The sequence below is a fragment of the Mobula hypostoma genome, chromosome 2 (assembly GCF_963921235.1).
Source record: "Mobula hypostoma chromosome 2, sMobHyp1.1, whole genome shotgun sequence".
Classification (NCBI taxonomy): Eukaryota; Metazoa; Chordata; class Chondrichthyes; order Myliobatiformes; family Myliobatidae; genus Mobula; species Mobula hypostoma.
In genome coordinates this window covers 121,477,328-121,499,103 of record NC_086098.1, presented here as the reverse complement: position 1 = coordinate 121,499,103, position 21,776 = coordinate 121,477,328, and the positions used below count along the sequence as shown (strand labels likewise).

General features: G+C 42.4%; 1 protein-coding gene across 2 annotated transcripts in view; it reads right to left on the bottom strand.

Moving 5' to 3' along the window:
- Positions 1 to 21,776, bottom strand: part of mia3 (MIA SH3 domain ER export factor 3) — a 137,142-nt gene that overhangs the window by 31,792 nt on the left and 83,574 nt on the right. For both annotated transcript variants that reach the window (XM_063040561.1, XM_063040562.1), the window contains exons 15-19: positions 15,245 to 15,356; positions 10,414 to 10,466; positions 10,235 to 10,325; positions 9,720 to 9,858; positions 5,593 to 5,694 (exon numbers count right to left, since the gene is read on the bottom strand). In XM_063040561.1, coding sequence (XP_062896631.1) covers positions 5,593 to 5,694; positions 9,720 to 9,858; positions 10,235 to 10,325; positions 10,414 to 10,466; positions 15,245 to 15,356 — 497 coding nt within the window. The remainder of the gene's footprint in view (positions 1 to 5,592; positions 5,695 to 9,719; positions 9,859 to 10,234; positions 10,326 to 10,413; positions 10,467 to 15,244; positions 15,357 to 21,776) is intronic.

Below are 21,776 nucleotides of genomic sequence, written 5' to 3'. Positions count from 1 at the left end.
TTGATTTATTCAAAGAAAACTAAAGGGCAAGGAGTCAACAGAGATACAGGCTGTGAGACCAAACCTGTGCGCTGTGGTTTTGAGGCACTGGAGAAACTTGGGTTAGATATTCTGATGACAAAGGTCTACGAAATTGTACGGGCTGCAGAAAAAGCCGCATCACAAGAAAGCGCACACCAACAGTAGAAACATCATATAAAATGCACTCGAAAGTACAAGCAAATCATCTTGTGCAAGGCAGTTCTTTCTACCTAAGGTGGTGGGCCCCAAGATTCACACCAAAGATTTGGGCACAAAGAAAACTTTTGACATCACTGGCCTTCATAAGTCAATGTATTAAGTAGAGGAGTTGGGATGTTACGTTGAAATTGTGTAAGACGTGGTGAGGACTAATTTGGAGTATTGTGCACAGTTTTGGTCACTACCTAAAGGAAAGATGTAAACAAGATTGGGAGTACAGAGGAAATTTACAAGGATGTTGCAGGGTCTGGAGGACATGAGTTATGGGGAAAGATTGAATAGGCTTGGACTTTATTCCCTGGAGCGTAGAAGATTGAAGAGAGATTTGATAGAGGTATACAAAATTATGAGATGTTTAGAATGGATAAATGCAAGCAGGCTTTTTCTATCGAGGTTGGGTGAGAGTAGAACTAGCAGTCAAGGGCTAAAAATGAAAGATAAAATGTTTTAGGGGAACACGAGGAGAAACTTCTTCACTCAGAGGATGGTGAGTGTGGAATGATCTGCCAGCACGTGACGGATGTAGGGTCAATTTCAACATTTAAGAGATATTTGAATAGGTACTTGGATAGGAGGGTATGGAGGGCTATGGTCCAGGTGCAGGTCGATGGGACTAGGTTAATGATTCAGCACAGACTAGATGGGCCGAAGGCCCTGCTTCTGTGCTATGGTGTTCTATGACTCTATGAGCATGTAACCCACAATAACATAACAGCTGCACTGCTGAAAGTGTCATCTGTTGGACAAGACTTTTAAAAATAGCCAGACTGCCCGATCACGTGGTTACAGATTACAGCAGCCACTATGAATTCTGCAATGTCACACCTCAATTCACACTGACACAGAGCAGTATCGCACAGGAACAGGCATTCAATGTTGTGGTGAGCTAATGACATCTAATTTCACTAATCCCTTCTACTTGTACATAGTCCATTATCCTTCCATTCACATATTTATGTGACTAAGAGCCTCGTAAACACCTCTATTGTAACTGGCCCCACCACCATCCCTTGCAGTGCATTCCAGCAGCCATCACTCTGTGAAAAAAAACTTGCCCTACACATCTTCTTTGAACTTCCCTCCCTCACATTAAAATGCATGTCCTCTGCTGTTAGGCACGTTAGCTCTGGGGAAGAGATACTGGCTGCCTACTCTTTCTATGCCCCTTATAGTCTACAAACTTCAGAGAAAATAACCCTAGCTTTGTCCATCCTCTTCTTATGGTGCCATGGCCTCTAATCCAGTCAGCACCTTCTGAACCTACTCCAAAGCCCCCACATCCTTCTGAAAAGTGGCAACCAGAATTGAATGCAGCTTTAGCAAGAGCTTTATGAAGCTGCAATATAACTTCCTGACTCCTAAACCCAATACCTCGACCAATAGTGGCATGCATGCCATGCACCTTATCACCCTCCAACCTGTGTGAACACTTTCAGGGTGCTTTGAAAGACTTGTTACAACAGATGCCTCTATATATTAATTCTGTGAGGGTCCCAGCATTAACTATATACCTTCCCCATTACATTTAACCTCCCAAGGCTTAACGCCTCATACTTGCCCAGATTAAACTCAATCTGTCATTTCTTGGCCAACATCTGCAACTGATCTACATCCTGCTGTGTTCTATAGCAATATCTACACTATCCACAATGCCACCCATCTTTAAATTGTAAAATAAATTTATCAAAGTACACATGTGAACCTATACACTACCACGGGATTCAGTGTCTTGCAGGCATTTACAAGGTAAAATACAATAAAACTTTACAAAAAGTATACATAAACAAAGCAAAAGACGACAAACTGTTCAAATAAAAATAATACTGAGAACACACAAGTTGTAAAGAATGCTCGAAAGCGACTGCAGGTCACAGAATCAGTTGAGAGTTGTACTCAGAGAAGTAATCCACACCGGTTCAGGAGCCTGACGGTTGTAGAGTAATAATTCCGAACCCGATGGTTTGGGACTAAAGGCTTCTGTACCTCCTACCCGATGGTAGTAGAGAGATGGCCTGGATGGTCCTTCTGTGTAGCAGTGCTCCATGTAAATGTACTCAATTATGGGGAGGGCTTTTGCCAGTGAATGCCACACTCTACCATTCTGTAGCTTTTTTCTGTTCCTGGGCATTGGTGTTTCCATACCAGGCTGTGATGCAACCAGATAAGATACTTTCCAACGTGCACCGATAGAAACTTGTCCAAGTTTTTCATGACATGCCAAATCTACACCAACTTCTAACAAAGTAGAGGTGCTGTCATGCCGTCTTTGAGCTGACACTTACATGCTGATTCCAGTACAGATCCACTTCTGTTCCCCTAATGAGGACTGGCTCATGGCTTCCTCCTGTAATCAATAATCAGCTTGTTTTTTGTTGAGTGAAATGTTGTTGTTCAGGCACCAATCAACCAGATTTTTAATCTCCCTTCCATTCATCACCACCTATAATTTGGCCAATAACAACGGCACTGTCAGCTGGATTGGAGCTACACATTGCCACATAATCACAAGCATACAGCGAGTAGAGCTGGCAGAGGGACCTAAGCACAAAGCCTGCAATGTAACTGTGCTGAGTGTGGAGGGATTGTTCAATCTCTTCCAACCTATGTTCGTGACACTTCTCACGCTCTTAAACTTTTCGATGATTTTAAGTTCCCTGGCCCCCACCGCTTTATTTTCACCATGGATATCCAGTCCTTATATACTTCCATCCCCCATCAGGAAGGTCTCAAAGCTCTACGCTTCTTTTTGGATTCCAGACCTAATCAGTTCCCCTCTACCACCACTCTGCTCCGTCTAGCGGAATTAGTCCTTACTCTTAATAATTTCTCCTTTTGCTCCTCCCATTTCCTCCAAACTAAAGGTGTAGCTATGGGCACCCGTATGGGTCCTAGCTATGCCTGCCTTTTTGTTGGCTTTGTGGAACAATCTATGTTCCGTGCCTATTCTGGTATCTGTCCCCCACTTTTCCTTCGCTACATCGACGACTGCATTGGCGCTGCTTCCTGCACGCATGCAGAACTCGTTGACTTTATTAACTTTGCCTCCAACTTTCACCCTGCCCTCAAGTTTACCTGGTCCATTTCCGACACCTCCCTCCCCTTTCTAGATCTTTCTGTCTCTGTCTCTGGAGACAGCTTATCCACTGATGTCTACTATAAGCCTACTGACTCTCACAGCTATCTGGACTATTCCTCTTCTCACCCTGTCTCTTGCAAAAACGCCATCCCCTTCTCGCAATTCCTCCGTCTCCGCCGCATCTGCTCTCAGGATGAGGCTTTTCATTCCAGGACGAGGGAGATGTCTTCATTTTTTAAAGAAAGGGGCTTCCCTTCCTCCACTATCAACTCTGCTCTTAAACGCATCTCCCCCATTTCACGTACATCTGCTCTCACTCCATCCTCCCACCACCCCACTAGGAATAGGGTTCCCCTGGTCCTCACCTACCACCCCACCAGCCTCCGGGTCCAACATATTATTCTCCGTAACTTCCGCCACCTCCAACAGGATCCCACCACTAAGCACATCTTTCCCTCCCCCCCTCTCTCTGCATTCCGCAGGGATTGCTCCCTACACAACTCCCTTGTCCATTCGTCCCCCCCATCCCTCCCCACTGATCTCCCTCCTGGCACTTATCCGTGTAAGCGGAACAAGTGCTACACATGCCCTTACACTTCCTCCCTTACCACCATTCAGGGCCCCAAACAGTCCTTCCAGGTGAGGCATCACTTCACCTGTGAGTTGACTGGGGTGATATACTGCGTCCGGTGCTCCTGATGTGGCCTTTTATATATTGGCAAGACCAAACGCAGACTGGGAGACCGCTTTGCTGAACATCTACGCTCTGTGTGCCAGAGAAAGCAGGATCTCCCAGTGGCCACACATTTTAATTCCACATCCCATTCCCATTCTGACATGTCTATCCACGGCCTCCTCTACTGTAAAGATGAAGCCACACTCAGGTTGGAGGAACAACACCTTATATTCCGTCTGGGTAGCCTCCAACCTGATGGCATGAACATCGACTTCTCTATCTTCCGCTAAGGCCCCACCTCTCCCTCGTACCCCAGCTGTTACTCATTTTTATGCACACATTCTTTCTCTCACTCTCCTTTTTCTCCCTCTGTCCCTCTGAATATACCTCTTGCCCATCCTCTGGGTCACCCCCCCCCCCGTCTTTCTTCCCGGACCTCCTGTCCCATGATCCTCTCGTATCCCCTTTTGCCTATCACCTGTCCAGCTCTCGGCTCTATCCCTCCCCGTCCTGTCTTCTCCTATCATTTTGCATCTCCCCCTCCCCGTCCAGCTTTCAAATCCCTTACTCACTCTTCCTTCAGTTAGTCCTGACGAAGGGTCTCGGCCTGAAACGTCAACTGCGCCTCTTCCTATAGATGCTGCTTGGCCTGCTGCGTTCACCAGCAACTTTGATGTATGTTGCTTGAGTGTGGAGGAGATGTTTTTGCCAAACTGTACTAACTGGGGTCTACCAACAGGGAAAAACTGAGGACTCAGTTCCACAAGGAGATCCTGAGGCCCAGGTCTTGCAGCTTTGTAATGAGTTTGGAGGCGATGAGTGTTGAACGCTGAGCTATAGTCAATAAAGTCCAGGTGTATTCATCTTCATTGTCCGGGTGTTCCAGAGCAGACAGAAGAGTCAATGAAATGGCATCTGCTTTTAATCTCGTGACGGTAGGCACGTTGGAGCAGCTCAAGGTTACCTGTAGGCAGGAGCTGGTATGCTTGATGATCAACCTCTCATGATGGATTCAAGCACTATTGGATGATAGTCATCAAGGAAGGTTACTGCATTCTTCTCGGGTACTGGTATGATTAATGCCTGGTTCAAGCAGATGGGTACCTCAGACTGCCAATGTGAGAGGTTGAAGATGTCCGTAAATACTCCAGCCAATTGATTAGCACAGATCTTCAATAATCAACCAGGTACGGTCATCTCACATGCAAATTGGGAATTCCAAATTAAATTTTAATCCCAGAAGGATGCTTGAATGCCACCACATCCTATAAGGCAAAACCAAGAGCGCTTCCGCGAGATTTTCGCTGTGCTAGACAGTGCAGAAAAGTATTTCTACTTTATCTAGGCTGTGTATTTATCATATCATTCCTGCTTTTATTATATGTTACTGTTATTTTAGGTTTTGTGTGTTATTTGGCATGATTTTGTAGGTTATTTTTGGGTCTGGGAACGCTCAAAAATTTTTCCCATATTAATAAATGGTAATTGCTTATTTGCTTTACGACATTCCGGCTTACAAACGCGCTACCTTCGGATAGCGGGGAAACCTGTATAATGCACTCTCTCAGCATGAATGAACTAAAGTGATAGAGCCACTCACTTGTACATTTTCACTTCCTCAAGTGCCTGAAGTGCCTTCTCGTCAGCTACAGAAAGCTTCAGCTCCTTTTCCTGACGCTGACACTCTTCTTCAGATAGCTTCCTGTGAAAGGAAAAGAGGAAGGAACGCTGAATTAACGGCCCCAGTAACAAGTCAAACTGATACCAACTTTAAGACAGGAAATGCTGGACATACTGGTATCATCTCCTCGTCTACGGCATTACACTGGCAGTAACTCCCCAGTGAGTTCCTACATTCTCAGCTGGAGGAAGCACAATATGGTGTTCTTTGCACCAGATGGACAACAGTCCATACAAAGCCATTAAGACCATAAGGCATAGGAGCAGAATTAGGCCATTCAGTCCATCAAGTCTGCTCCCAATTCCACCATGCCTGATCCCTGATCCCACTCAACCCCATACACCTGCCTTCTCACCATATCCTTTTATGCCCTGACCAATCAAGAAACGATCAACTTCTGCCTTCAATATACACACAAACTTGGCCTCCCCCATAGCTGTGGCAGAGTATTCCACAGATTCACTACTCTGGCTAAAAAAATGCCTCCTTACCTCTGTTCTAAAGGAGTCACCCCTCAATTTTAAGGCTGTAACCTCAAGTTCTGGATACCTCCATCACAGGAAACATCCTCTCCACATCCACCCTATCTAGTCCTTTCAACATTTGGTAGGTTTCAATGCAATTCCCACGATTCCAATGAGTATAGGCCCAAAGCTGTGAAGTACTCCTCATATGTTAACCCTTTCATTCCCAGAATCCTCGTGACCCTCCCCTGGACTCTCTCCAATGACAACACACTCTTTCTGAGACAGAAGTAAAGTTGTTCCAACTGGCTATGGAGTTAAGCGAGATTAGCCAGCTTCTTACAAAGAGTCAGTAACGCTATGCTGCTGCACTGAGGTCAATGTCAAGAGCAACCCCACATTCATTTCTCAACCTGTGCCAAATTTGCCCTCAGCCAGGGCAATTACAATCAGCCTTATCACACCGAAAGAACTAGCTCAGGGGTTCCACTGCCAAACAGCTTCTATCTACAAAATAGCTCCATGGGGATGAAGCTATTAAAAGACAGATCCTTCCCTAACCTGACTCCACATCCCACCATCAACAATAGGATTTTCAGACATTAAGGGAATCAAAGTCAGTGCAGGAAAGTGTGCTGAGATGTCAGATTGGCCACGAACTCATTGAATCAAGGAGGTAGCATGAGAGGCTGAGCTATCTACTCCTACTTTCATATCTTAAGTTCCAAGACTGAAAGCTCTACCAAACCAATTCAGAGAATGTTCAAAGCAAGGTTATCATTGTCTAAGTACAATAAAGTCTCACCTAACCCTCAGTAAAGTCAAGATAGAAGAACATGGTTACAAAAGACCATTCCTTTAATTTCTGCTCCCACAGTTGTAAATCTGATTGCATCTGCCTTCCTTACTGAGGCTTGCAATGTGGCTAAATCAGCTGTTCAGATGTAACAAAATACCAAATTTAGAGCAGAATGCTAAAACTGTAGAGACCAACTAGCATTGATATACAACACACCTAATCTGACACAGCTCAATTGACCATGCATACCCTTCCTCACAAATATTTGACACTGGCACTTAAATTGCAACACTTGCCCCAGATGGTCTCCTATCAATTTGATCCTCCAGAGGTATTAAGAAAGCACTGGTTTTAGCAAAGGCCATGGCACTAGGACACAGCTCAGTTTCTTCATCAATGATCACCCTTCCATGAGGTCAGCAATAGTGATGATCAGTGAAGAATACACAATGAACCAATTTCATTTGCAGAAAGTGCAGGCTGGGTACCCTGCACTTACTTGACTCGCCTTTTGACATTCAAAGTCTATTTATCTTCCACAAGCCACAAGTAAGCAATACCCTCTATTTATGTAGATTGTACAGTTTCACCACTTGAATCTTGTCATCATTCTGGATACAACAGCCCATCCACTCAAAAATTCACTTCTTCCACCACACCATCTCTCCAAGACGGATAAAGCTGGCAAGTGCATGGATATACCACTTATAAGCAAGTCATCCGAAATTGGTATTGAGTTTAAACCCTGAAACTCAACAGCATTGAGAGTGCTATCAGTAGAACAACTGGCAATTCAAATGGCAACTCACCACCTTCTCAGGGCAACTAAGGTAGGGCAACAAATGTAGAACTTGCTGCAAATGCCAAAAACCCTAAAAATTAAAAATACAATCACATGCCAATAACCACTGAGAATTTTGATGTAACATGACTAAGTTTGAAACAATAGAAAGAATGCAGCGGAACATTAATTCTACACCTCTCCTCTGTAGCAATGTACATTTGATTCACTCTGTCAGCCAACCTATTCTGATTTGTCATGTACTGCGATGCCCCAGTGCTACTTCTGGGACTATTCAACTTCTCCATAATTGAGGAACGGGTTTTGGAAGAATTGCTTCCCCTTGTAAACAATTATGCCACCAAGAGATGCGATAGCCAATCTCACCAAGGTATACGGCAGGTTATTTCTTGCAAACATTTCAATTTCTACCACACCCCATGTCAGCTTTTCATCTAGAATTGACATAAAAAGTAACACAGATATAGCATTTTAGATCAAAGTCCTTGAACCAGACACTGACCCAAAACTCAGTGGCCACTTTATTAAGTACACTGCACAACTGCTCGCTAATGTAAAAATCTAATTAGCCAATCATGTGGCAGCAATTCAATGCATAAAAGAATGCATACATGGTCAAGAGGTTTAATTGTTGTTCAGACCATTCATCAGAATGGGAAGAAATCCGTTTTAAGTGACTGACCATGGAACAATTGATGCCAGATGGGGTGGTTTGAGCATCTCAGAAACCGCTGATCTCCTGGGATTTTCACGCACAACAGACTCTAGAGCAGGGGTTCCAACCTTTATGCCATGGACCCCAGTAATGAGAGAACTCAGAGGAGAATAGCCAGACTAATTCAGCTGACAGAAAGGTAACTGCAATGCAAATAGCTACGTGTTACAACAGTGGTGTGCAGCAGACCATCTCTGAATGCACATGTTGAACTTTGAAGTGGATAGGCTACAGCAGCAGAAGACCATGAACATACACTAATAAAGTGGTCTCTGAGTATATATGAAATTTAAAGTTGATGTTATATGAAGTTGAAGGTGATAAGCATCCTTGGTGATGGAATCCTACCAGGCAAATCAGCAAAATGCATCACAAACCAAGCCCCTTTCAACACCCTGAATGCAACTGTCTTCCTGACCATGGGCCTGAAGCTAATGCTCAATAAATCTCAGGTGAAAAGTTACAGTTCCACATGGAATGGTGAAAGACCTTAACAGAGTGAATGTCAAGAAAATGTCCCCAGTGGTGGGAGACTCTAAGACTCAGAATAGAGGGGCATCCTTTTAGAATGGAGATGAGGAGGAATTTCTTTAGCCAGGGAGTGGTGAATCTGTAGAATTCTTTGCCACAGGCAGCTGTGGAGGCCAAGTCTTTATGTATATTTAAGGCAGAATTTGATAGATTCTTGATTGGTCAGGGTATGATTGGACAGGGAGAAAGCAGGAGATTGGGGCTGAGAAGAAAATTGGATCAACCATAATGAAATGGCGCAGCAGACTTGATGGGCCAATTAGCCTAATTCTGCTCCTATATCTTAAGGTCTTTGGAATCTTTGAGCTATACACCAACTTGCTAGGAGTTTTGGCTTCTATTTTCCTTCAGAACTCAACTCCTTTTCACTGCTGTCAGAAGTTGGTCACGTGCATCAACATTACATAGCAAAAAGGCAACCCTGCCCTTCATTGAGAAGCCTAATAAGGAAGTCTTACCCTTACCAATCAAATCACCAGAGGCACAGTGGGGATTTAGGTAAGAGGCAGGGATTTACATGAAAGAGGGCATTCTTCAGTATGGGGAATTCTTTAATCGCACTCCTCAGCACTGGAACCAAACTTCCAAACTTCCACTATACTGTTCATTCATAATACTGTATGTCAAACACCCCTGTGATGTGATATGAAAAAGATCCCATCTTACTTTCCTCGCGCTCCCCGCCGCCCCACCACCACCATCTGTACTCAAGTCTCAAATATACTGCTGACATACTTCTGTAGGGCCATCTCCTTCTGGTGGTAGAGCTCCGTCAGGATTTCCAACTTCTGTTGCATTGTTTTAAATTCATTCTCCAGCCTTGATTTCTCTGTCTCGGTGGCTGCAAAGTTGTGTTCAAGTTGTTTAATTTGCTCTGCGCAAGAAATAAATGAAAGTAAATTGCCAGAATATACCTGACAAAAACAGGTATACATAGTTGTAGTATATCTAGCAGTTTCCTTCATGCTTTCAAACTCCATCTTATCGTCATAAAACTCGAGTTACAGAAGTAGTAGAGGAAAATGGTAAGAAAACCCAACAATAAAGTGGTCAAGAAATATCTCTCCAAGCAGCTCTGCATTTACAAACAGGACAGGTAAAACAGGTAAAGAAAGTTAACTTCCACTCTGTTATGTTAATAGCCTTTCTCCCATTAATGAAGAAAATGTTAAGTCAAATTTATCAACTTATTGATTTTGGTTACATGATTAAACCTCCACCTAGTCACACCAAACAAAAACACATCTTACCCTCCAGTTCATGCCTGGCTTTTATTTCATCTGTCAGCTTGGCTTGGAAATGCTCTTTTTCCTCTTCAATGATCTTCAATGTGGTTTTTACCTGATGAGCACAAAGAGTCAATGACACTCCTGTACATCAAGCCATCAAATAGCGACGATCAAACACAGATGTTTTCCCTTTAACTCACCCTTGAAACGTCCATCATTTGTTGTATCTTCATCTTTGTCTTCTTGTTTTTATCTAAAAGAAAGCAAAAACTGTAAACAAAATATTGAATGACTGAATACAATAATCCCACCGCTGTCTGTAAGGAGTTTGTACGTTCTCCCCGTGACTGCATGGGATTTGTCCAGGTGCTCCGGTTTCTCTCTCAGACGTACTGGGTGGGAGGTTACCTGGTCACTGTAAATTGTTCTGTGACTTGGCTGGGGTTAAATCGGGGGATGCAGAATGGTGCGGCTCAAAAGACCAGAAGGGCCTGTTCTACGCTGTATCTCAGTAAATAAATAAATTAAATGACTTAATTTACTTCATACTACTGTCAGCACCTTGGGTGCAATGAATTACCTAAGTGAAGAGACAGTGACTACCAGGCAACACATTAATATCTGTACATAAAAAATTCCATCAATAATAATGACAGCAACAATTATTTTCACATTTCAGGGTTGAAAGAGATAATTCTCTAGCACTGGAGAAAAATGGTACCTTAGAGAATCTGTAAATGCTCACCCGGCCCACCCGGAGAGAAAATATCCCAACTTTAAGGCTGGCTGGAGCTCCTTGACAGTGCCGCAAACTCAAGATGCTGCATCATGGCCACAGCAGAATTATCCATTCTAGACCCTGGAATACTTAAATTGACAGCTTCCAAATGAGGAAGAAACATGCTTCCAAAACTGCCAGCCTTACTAATATTGTTTAGTAGGGCTGGCAGTCTAACTAATATTCTTTAAGACTCAACATAATTTCCTTCTGCCCCAGGTTACAAATTCTAGGATCTACCATGATTCTCCATTCAGGAATCAACATGTGATTTGGAACGTTAAAACACGATACAAGGAATCTTCAGCTGGTGGAGAAACAGGCAATATTTCACGTCACTGACCTATTATCAGTACTTCTCATGACATGGGTGGAAGATACAATTACCTTTTTCCCCTCCATAGATGCTGTTTGACTTCAGAAATATTTCCAAGTTTCAAAGTTTTTATTTCAGATTTCTAGTACATACAATATTTTGCTTTTGGTTTTCAAATAGATTTTATTTTGTGATTGTTGATTTTCCTCTGCCCAAGTTCTGACAGACAACGGGTAGTTAGGTCCCATAATGCCACCTTCGCACTGGACAAACTGTGCATAGACCAGAAAGTGTACTTTGTACATTCAGTGGTAAACATGGTAACATGGATGCATAATTTTAATGCTCGTTAAAAATAAACTAAAATATTATAATCTGTGTACATCAGCCTGACTTCATTGCAGCTTATTGTGAGAAAAAAGCCTCAGTACGGCAAAAAAGAACCTAAAGTTATTTCAAGATGCTTGGTTTATTAGGGGAGTGGAGGGAAGGATGAAGTGTTAAAAATTAGATGCTATCTAAATATAAAAGGTTCCCAAAGGAAGGATATGGTCAACTTGTGAGGAAGAGGGATTAGATTAATTAGGAATCATTGGTTTACAACATTGAAGCAGGCCCTCCATCAGTCTAACCTGTCCATGCCAACAGTGTTGTCCAGTGAGCTAGTCCCATCTGCCAGCATTTGGCCCGCAGCTCTCCAAATCTTTTCTATCCAGGTACTGATCTAAATGGCTTTTAAATGTTGCTAATACACCCACCTGAACCTCTGATTCTGGCATCTTACTCCAAATGTCCTTTGCGTGAAGCTGCTGCCCTTATTGTCTCTTTTAAATCTCTTGCCTTTGATCTCAAACCTGAGCCCTCTTGTTTTTGGCACCTGTGCTTTTACTCTGTCTATGTCCCAACAAGATCTTCGATCTTACACATCTCTATAAGGTCACCCTTCAATCTCCTACATTCCAGTTAATGAAGTCCTAGTCTACGCAACCTCTTCTTGTAAATCAGTCCAGGTAGAAGCTGTCCTTGAGCCTAATGGCACGGGCTTTTAGGCTTCTGTATCTTCTGTGCAATGGGAGAGTAGAGAAGAGAGAACCTTCAGGGTGGGTGAGGTCTGATTATGTTGGCTGATTTACTAAGGTAGTGAGAAGTATCGGGAGCCATGATATGCTAGCTGTGTCCACACTCTGCAGTCACCACACTAAGCCAAGATACATCGAGATATAATGCTTCCTATGATGCATCAATAAAAATTGGTAAGTACGGACAGGATCGTGCCAAATTTCTTCAGCCCACTCAGGAGGCAGACATGTTGGTGAGCTTCCATGGCCGTGGCATCTATATGGTTGGACAAGGACAGACAATTGATCATCTTGAATTTGAAGTTCTCAACCTCAGCACTGTTGATGGAAACAGAAACATGTCCACCACCCCCTTCCTGAAGTACCTCATATCTATCAAGATTGAAAGCCTCAGCTCACACACCTTGCTGATCAAGATAGCCCTGTAATTTTCTATACTATCAATACCACATCATATGCCGAAGGGCCTGTCCTGTGTTTTACTGTTCTACACAGGTGGCCACATTATCAGGTACCCCTGTTCATTAACGTCAATATCGAATCAGCCAATCATCTGGCAGCAACTCAATGCATAAAAACATGCAGACATTGTCAAGATGTTCGGTTGTTGTTCAGACCAAACAACAGAATGGGGAAGAAACTTGATTAAGTGACTTCGACCATGGAATATTTTTTGGTGCCAGATGGGGTGGTTTGAGCATCTCAAAACCTGTTGATCTCCTGGGAATTTTACACACAACTGTCTCTAGAGTTTACAGAGAATGGTGCAAAAAACAGAAACAAAAAAATAATCCAGTGAGTGACAGTTTGGTGGCAAAAATGAGAAAGGTCAGAGAAAAATGGACAGACTGTTTCAGGCTGACAGGAAGGCAACAGTATATCAAATAACCATCCATTACAACAGTGGTATGCAGATAAACATCTCTAAATATACTACAAATCAAACCTTGAAGTAAGTGGATGGACTACAACAGCAGAAGGCCATACTGGCTTCCCCTTCTGTACCTAATAATGTGGCCACTGAGTGCATGTTCTAAGATGTGAGGAATATTTCCAAACATACTTTGCTGATCAATCTATTCTACACTTCTGTACTTTATAGTATCAGAGGCTACGTATTAGTGCAGACGGAAGATTGGCTAACAGGAAACAGAGCAAGCACGTATGGACTTGTTTGTGTTTGTCAAGATGAAACAAGTGGTATGTCCCATGAATCATAAGTGAAGGCACTAAAGGTATTGTTGCTAAATCTGCGGAGTTGTGAAGAGTACTTATAGGCTACAAAGGGATGAAGATTAGTAGATGGAGTTTAACGTGGGAAATGTGCACGTGTCTATTTTGACAGAAGAAAATTATCTAAACATTAAGCAACTGCAGAGCTCCAAGATGCAGAAGGATCTGGGAATTTGGGAAGGGCCTCCAAAAGACCTCTGCAGGTGCAGCAAGTAATTAGGTGCATTAACAAGGTAATGTGTATTGCTGCAGAAGTTATGCTTCAATTATCTGACAACATTTGAGAGATTGTTTCATAAATAAAATTGCAGAGGTGTTTTAAGGGAAACTGTAACTCCTTTATTGTCCTCCAAACACAGAACATAAAGTGCAGTAAAAGCTTCATGTAATTATGTCATCACGTCAGACCAGCCTCTTAAAGTGAACCCCAACTCAATGTCGGTGCTTGTGAATTATGCACGTTTTCACCCATTACATTACCCTACAAGTTCACATCTGTAGTATTGTCTTGGCATTAGTACCCTTCTACAAAGAAGAATGTTCAAGTGTTGCAAACTGTTCAGAAAAGGTTTCCCATACTAATACTGCAAATGGGTGTGTTGTCTTACAAATACATTTTGAAAATGCTGGGCTTGTACCTGATAGCATTTAGAATTTTAAGGGGTAACTTGACTGAAACTTATAAAGATCATAAGGGGTCTATAGGTCACTTTTCTCTCAGAAAGTTGGAAATCTTTAGAACTCTATTCTTTGAAGGACAGTGGAAGCTCAAAATTTTTAGAGTTGGAAGGATTTTTGATAAGCAAAGGGATGAAAGGTTTCCATCAGCAAAGTGGAATGTATAGTTCTATTCCATGGAAACAGCACTCTGATTTGGTACCTGAGCAACAACTCTCAACCCATTGACAAGATCCTACAACAAACACATGCACTCGCCATTGGGCTTCCAACATAATGACTGAACCTGTGGAAACTTGGCACAATTTGATCTCCCACAGTGAGGCCAAGTTTAGTGACCCTGCTTCTCATCTTTACATACCAAACCCTATTTACCCCTGACTCATGTTCACACTGACCTCCAGTGGCCTCAGTAATGTCGTGATTTAACACATTTACCCTGGCATGAAAACACCTCCAAAACTTTACTGCCAATTTACCTCCCTCTCCAATCTCCATAACTTTCACCAGCTTTACAACCCACATTTCCTCCACGATTCTGACTTCCTCACACTTCATTATGCAATCAATTTCCTTACCCTTGTTCTTTGGAAAGTCCCCTCTCCTCCCTAGCCAACTATTCCAAATCTAAATTCTCACTCTTTGAGCAAACTTTCAGTTCTCTAAAAGATTGTGATGTGGCCTGAGTTATTTTTTTTTCGCCATGAGAAGCTTGGAAATCCTTTACATCAGAGATGCCATATAAACACAAACTGTGTTCTGGTACATTAGCAAATAATGAGTGAACCCAGGGCCCAAGTACACATACCCATATTTATTTTTCAAATTCTGTGTTAATGGGACATTTTTGCAGAAGTACTTATCGTCTCATCTCCCTTGCTTTATCAGAAATAAGGTAAACAAACCACTGTTTGCCAAGAGATCTGGAGTGATTGGATTAGTTTTACCTGGCAGTTCACCATTAGCCACTTCACCATCCACTTCTTTGTCCCATCCATTATCTTCATTGTCAGACTCTGTATCAAGTTGCCTAAGCTGCATCACACAGTCAGTCAGCACCTGGATATTGATCAAGAATGAGGAAGATTACACTACTAGCTTAACAATGCTGCTGCAGAAGTTGAAACTCCTAAAAGCTAAGCTAAGGACTGCTTTTCAGCAGTTTGTTTTAAATTACTGAAACACAGGAATCTTATGGTAAATATATTTTCAGATTTTTAGCACAAATCCTATAACAATGGCACAACATTTTTCCAATCTGCTTAGGTGACAATATGAATGGCATTTCATGCTATTTATTATAGGTAACCCAGCATTTTGGCCCAACACTTTGTATCACAGCATGTTTATGTCTGGGAAACAGATTAAGTGACATGTCTGAACAAGCAACACACATCAAAGTTGCTGGTGAACGCAGCAGGCCAGGCAGCATCTCTAGGAAGAGGTACAGTCGATGTTTCAGGCCGAGACATCTGCCGTTCACCAGCAACTTTGATGTGTGTTGCTTGAATTTCCAGCATCTGCAGAATTCCTGTTGTTGACATGTCTGAAGTTGTGTGTGGTAGGTTGGTGGGAAAGAGTTTGTGGAAGTTATGCTCCAGAGGACACTACTAAAGTTAGCAGCATAGGGTGATGTTACTGTGATAGAAAACAGGGAACTAAACTCTGCAGCTGACCACAATGTGCGAGTATGGAAACCTGAACACCCGAAAATAACAGCAAAACCGCACATTCCAACACCATTTTCAACTCACGGAGAAACATAAAATACTTGCAAGCAAGACAATCATTTTAGGAATGAGAAAATTTGGAAAGACACATGTCACAACTTTGACTTCTTCCACATTTACAAGGAGTTTGATTGATTAAAGATGGAAAGTAGTTTAAAAAACGAATCAAAAAGTTATAGAAACCTGGACTTAAATTGGGCTTTTTAACCATCATACTTGTTAACATGACTAACAAACATTCAGAAACAGAGGCAGTTGAAAATAATCAGAAAATAAAATGTTTATATTTTAAACCTGATATTTTTCATGAATATGCTTTAATACATTGGTTTTCACTCTCTGTGGCCCCTGCCCTCCATAGTGTCCTTTAGTTGCTAAAATTCCTTTTGGTCAACTGTTCTAATCATTCTAATATACAGTCAATATTTATGTTTTAATAGACAATAGATACTATTACATGTTAAATACAATGTTACAGGTGTATATGAAAAATAAAACTAATTCAAAGCTCTGAATAGGATACTTAATTTATAAAATATACATTTTCCAACCAGCAATGAAAAAGCACTTAATATTATTACTTAGGGTATTTAAGTGAGACCATTGTGACTAATGCACACTAGCAAGTTTTTGAAAATCTGATTGCAACTTATAAAGATATTTGAAGATCACCTCAAAGTTACAAGCTTTTGATAGCAGTTAAGAACTTGACTAAAACCACGTTCAACTACAAACCCCATTTCCAGAAAAGTTGGGGTATTTTCCAAAATGCAATAAAAACAAAAATCTGTGATATGTTAATTCACGTGAACCTTTATTTAACTGACAAAAGTACAAAGATTTTCAATAGTTTTACTGACCAACTTAATTGTATTTTGTAAACATACACAAATTTAGAATTTGATGGCTGCAACACACTCAACAAATTTGGGACAGAGGCATGTTTACCATTGTGTTACATCACCTTTCCTTTTAATAACACTTTTTAATCGTTTTGGAACTGAGGATACTAATTGTAGTAGATTTGCAATTGGAAATTTTGTCCATTCTTGCTCGATATAAGACTTCAGCTGCTCAACAGCCCATGGTCTCCATTGTCTGATTCTCCTCTTCATGATGCGCCATACATTTTCAATAGGAGATAGATCTGGACTGGCAGCAGGCCAGTCAAGCACACGCACTCTGTGTCTACAAAGCCACGCTGTTGTAGCCCGTGCAGAATGTGGTCTGGCATTGTCCCGCTGAAATAAGCATGGACGTCCCGGGAAGGGACGTCACCTTTGTGGCAACAATGTCTCTCTAAAATCCTAATATACGCCTCAGAGTCAATGGTACCTTCACATACATGCAACTCACCCATGCCGTGGGCACTGATGCACCCCCATACCATCACAGATTCTGGCTTTTGCACCTTTCGCTGATAACAATCTGGATGGTCGTTTTCATCTTTGGCACGGAGAACTCGACGCCCGTTTTTTCCGAAAACTAGCTGAAATGTGGACTTATCTGACCACAGCACACGGTTCCACAGTCTTTCGGTCCATCTGAGATGAGCTCGGGCCCAGAGAACTCGCCGGCGTTTCTGCATAGAGTTGATGTATGACTTCCTCCTTGCGTAATACAGTTTCAAGTTGCATTTCTGGATGCAGCGACGGACTGTGTTGAGTGAGAATGGTTTTCCGAAGTACTCCCGACCCCAGGTGGCTATAATTGTCACAGTAGCATGACGGTTTCTTAGGCACTTCCGCCTGAGGGCTCGAAGATCACGCGAATTCAACAGTGGTTTCCGACCTTGCCCTTTACGCACTGAGATGTCTCTGAATTCTCTGAATCTTTTCACAATATTATGTATTGTAGATGTTGAAAGAGCTAAATTCTCTGCAATCTTGCATTGAGAAACGTTCCTTTTGAACTAATACTTGAATATTCTGTGCACTTTTTAATCTTATTTTAACTCTGTCCCAACTTTTGTTGAGTGTGTTGCAGCCATCAAATTCTAAATTTGTGTATGTTTACAAAATACAATTAAGTTGGTCAGTAAAACTATTGAAAATCTTTTCTTTGTACTTTTGTCAGTTAAATAAAGGTTCACGTGAATTAACATATCATAGATTTTTGTCTTTATTGCATTTTGGAAAATATCCCAACTTTTCTGGAAATGGAGTTTGTAGAGAAGAGGTCTGAAATCCAATTAAAAACAACTGTGCTTTCCCCCAGAGCTGTGGAAGCTTATTTTGAATCTCACCAATTAGCCCGAAACTTTGCTTGAACTGTTATATAACCCTGCAGCTCAATAAGACATTCTTGCAAAGTAGTGTCAACATCATTCACGTTCACCCCAAATGGATCCACCACCTAATCTGGAATATACATCTCTAGCAGGTCTGAACCAAAATTCTGGCAGATGACCCCACTGCAGCAACTTCAGCCTTCATGTCACATTTTATAAGTGTTATAACATGCACGGATCAGTGGAAGGCAAACAGAACTAGCCTCCTGCCGCATACTCACTGACTGCCCGCTCGATCTGCAGTTTGTGATTTGGGGGTTGATCTGGAGCGCAGTAGGCTCAGGACACATAGGCTAAGCTGTTTTGCTGCCTCAGTTGCATCATCTAGCATATTTTCCCACTTAATTTATTCAGACTTCCAATTATAGTACATATATTCATTTATTTTTATTTATATACTTTAGTAATATTTCATTAAAGTAGTAAATCATGGCCTGTTCAAATACTCCCATGGCCTCCAGTTTCTTGTTTTTATTTTTACTTGTGGCCCCTACGAAATCCAGCATGGCCCATGTTAAGAAACACTGCTTTAATAAATGTACATCCAGCAGTGGTTAACAAATCCATGAGCAACACCAGTTCCATTCCTCCTCATTAACTCCAGCCCTCACTCACTACATTTGGTGTTACTATTTTCCACATAAAATGAGACATTATACTGTTAAAAACTTTTTCTGCATACTGTTCATACAGATCAAATTATTACAGTGCATTGGGGTGGTAAGATTGTAGCAGATACAGAAAAAGTGCAAGATCATAACAAGTTAGAGAGGTCAGGAGTCCATTTATTGTACTAGGAAATCATTTAACAATCTTACAACAGCAGGAGAGAAGCTGTCCCTGAGCCTAGTGATGTATGCTTTCAGGTTTTTGTATCTTTTGCCCAATGGAAAGGAGGAAAGAGAGAATGCCCAGGTCATCACTAAAGTGAGGCAGTGAGATGCATGGACAGAATCCATAGAGGGGAAGCTGGGTTTCCCTAATGTCTAAAATTCGATAATTGAAGAAAAGAAATCAGAATGCTTGCAAGGACATGGTTCCATTTTATTAGAGCAGCTTCCCTAGTGCTTTCCAGGAGATAGTGAGGCTCATTATTTAGAATCAGAATCAGATTTATTATCACTGGCATACGACGTGAAATATGTTAACGCAGCAGCAGCGGTTCAATGCAATACATAATCTAGAAGAGAAAATAATAATACATAAAATAAAAATAATAATAATAAATAAACAAGTAAATCAAACGTGCAAAAAACAGAAATACTGTATATTTTTTAAAAAGTGAGGTAGTGTCCAAGGGTTCAATATCCATTTAGGAATCCGATGGCAGAGGGGAAGAAGCTGTTCCTGAATCACTGAATGTGTGCCTTCAGGCTTCTGTACCTCCTACCTGATGGTAACAGTGAGAAAAGGGCATGCCCTGGGTTGCAGGAGGTCATTAATAATGGACGCTGCCTTTCTGAGACACCTCTCCTTGAAGATATTCTGGGTACTTTGTAGGCTAGTACCCAAGATGGAGCCGACTAAATTTACAACCTTCTGCAGCTTCTTCCAGTCCCGTGCAGTAGCCCCTATACCAGACAGTGATGCAGCCTGTCAGAATGCTCTCCATTGTACAACTATAGAAGTTTTTGAGTGTATCTGCTGACATGCCAAATCTCTTCAAACTCCTAATAAAGTATAGCCGCTGTCTTGCCTTCTTTATAACTACATCGATATGTCGGGACCAGGTCAGATCCTCAGAGATCTTGACGCCCAGGAACTTGAAGCTGCTCACTCTCTCCACTTCTGATCCCTCTATGAGGATTAGTATGTGTTCCTTCGTCTTACCCTTCCTGAAGTCCACAATCAGCTCTTTCGTCTTTCTGACTTTGAGTACTAGGTTGTTGCTGCAACACCACTCCCCTAGTTGGCATATCACACTCTTGTACATCCTCTCCTCACCGCCTGAGATTCTACCAACAATGGTTGTATCATCAGCAAATTTACTGATGGGTATTTGAGCTATATCTAGCCACACAGTCAGGTGTATATAGAGAGTAGAGCAGTGGGCTAAGCACACACCCCTGAGGTGCGCCAGTGTTGATCGTCAGCGAGGAGGATATGTTATCACCAATCCACACAGACTGTGGTCTTCTGGTTAGGAAGGTGAGGATCCAATTGCACAGGGAGGTACAGAGGCCCAGGTTCTGTAACTTCTCAATCAGGATTGTGGGAATGATGGTATTAAATGCTGAGCTATAGTCGATGAACAGCATCTTGACGTAGGTGTTTGCATTGTCCAGGTGGTCTAAAGCCATGTGGAGAGCCATTGAGATTGCATCTGCTGTTGACCTATTGTGGCGATAGGCAAATACTGACCTCTACCTTGCCGAGGCACAGCGACAACTCGCGGATACCTCCTCTTATTTACCCCTCGATCGTGACCCCACTAAGGAGCACCAGGCCATTGTCTCCCACACTATCAACGACTTTATCCGCTCAGGGGATCTCCCATCCACTGCTACCAACCTTATAGTTCCCACACCCCGCACTTCCCGTTTCTACCTCCTACCCAAGATCCACAAACCTGCCTGTCCTGGCCGACCTATTGTCTCAGCTTGCTCCTGCCCCACTGAACTCGTTTCTGCATACCTCGACACTGTTTTATCACCCCTTGTTCAATCCCTTCCGACCTATGTTCCTGACACTTCTCACGCTCTTAAACTTTTCGATGATTTTAAGTTCCCTGGCCCCCACCGCTTTATTTTCACCATGGATGTCCAGTCCTTATATACTTCCATCCCCCATCAGGAAGGTCTCAAAGCTCTATGCTTCTTTTTGGATTCCAGACCTAATCAGTTCCCCTCTACCACCACTCTGCTCCGTCTAGCGGAATTAGTCCTTACTCTTAATAATTTCTCCTTTTGCTCCTCCCATTTCCTCCAAACTAAAGGTGTTGCTATGGGCACCCGTATGGGTCCTAGCTATGCCTGCCTTTTTGTTGGCTTTGTGGAACAATCTATGTTCCGTGCCTATTCTGGTATCTGTCCCCCACTTTTCCTTCGCTACATCGACGACTGCATTGGCGCTGCTTCCTGCACGCATGCAGAACTCGTTGACTTTATTAACTTTGCCTCCAACTTTCACCCTGCCCTCAAGTTTACCTGGTCCATTTCCGACACCTCCCTCCCCTTTCTAGATCTTTCTGTCTCTGTCTCTGGAGACAGCTTATCCACTGATGTCTACTATAAGCCTACTGACTCTCACAGCTATCTGGACTATTCCTCTTCTCACCCTGTCTCTTGCAAAAACGCCATCCCCTTCTCGCAATTCCTCCGTCTCCGCCGCATCTGCTCTCAGGATGAGGCTTTTCATTCCAGGACGAGGGAGATGTCTTCATTTTTTAAAGAAAGGGGCTTCCCTTCCTCCACTATCAACTCTGCTCTTAAACGCATCTCCCCCATTTCACGTACATCT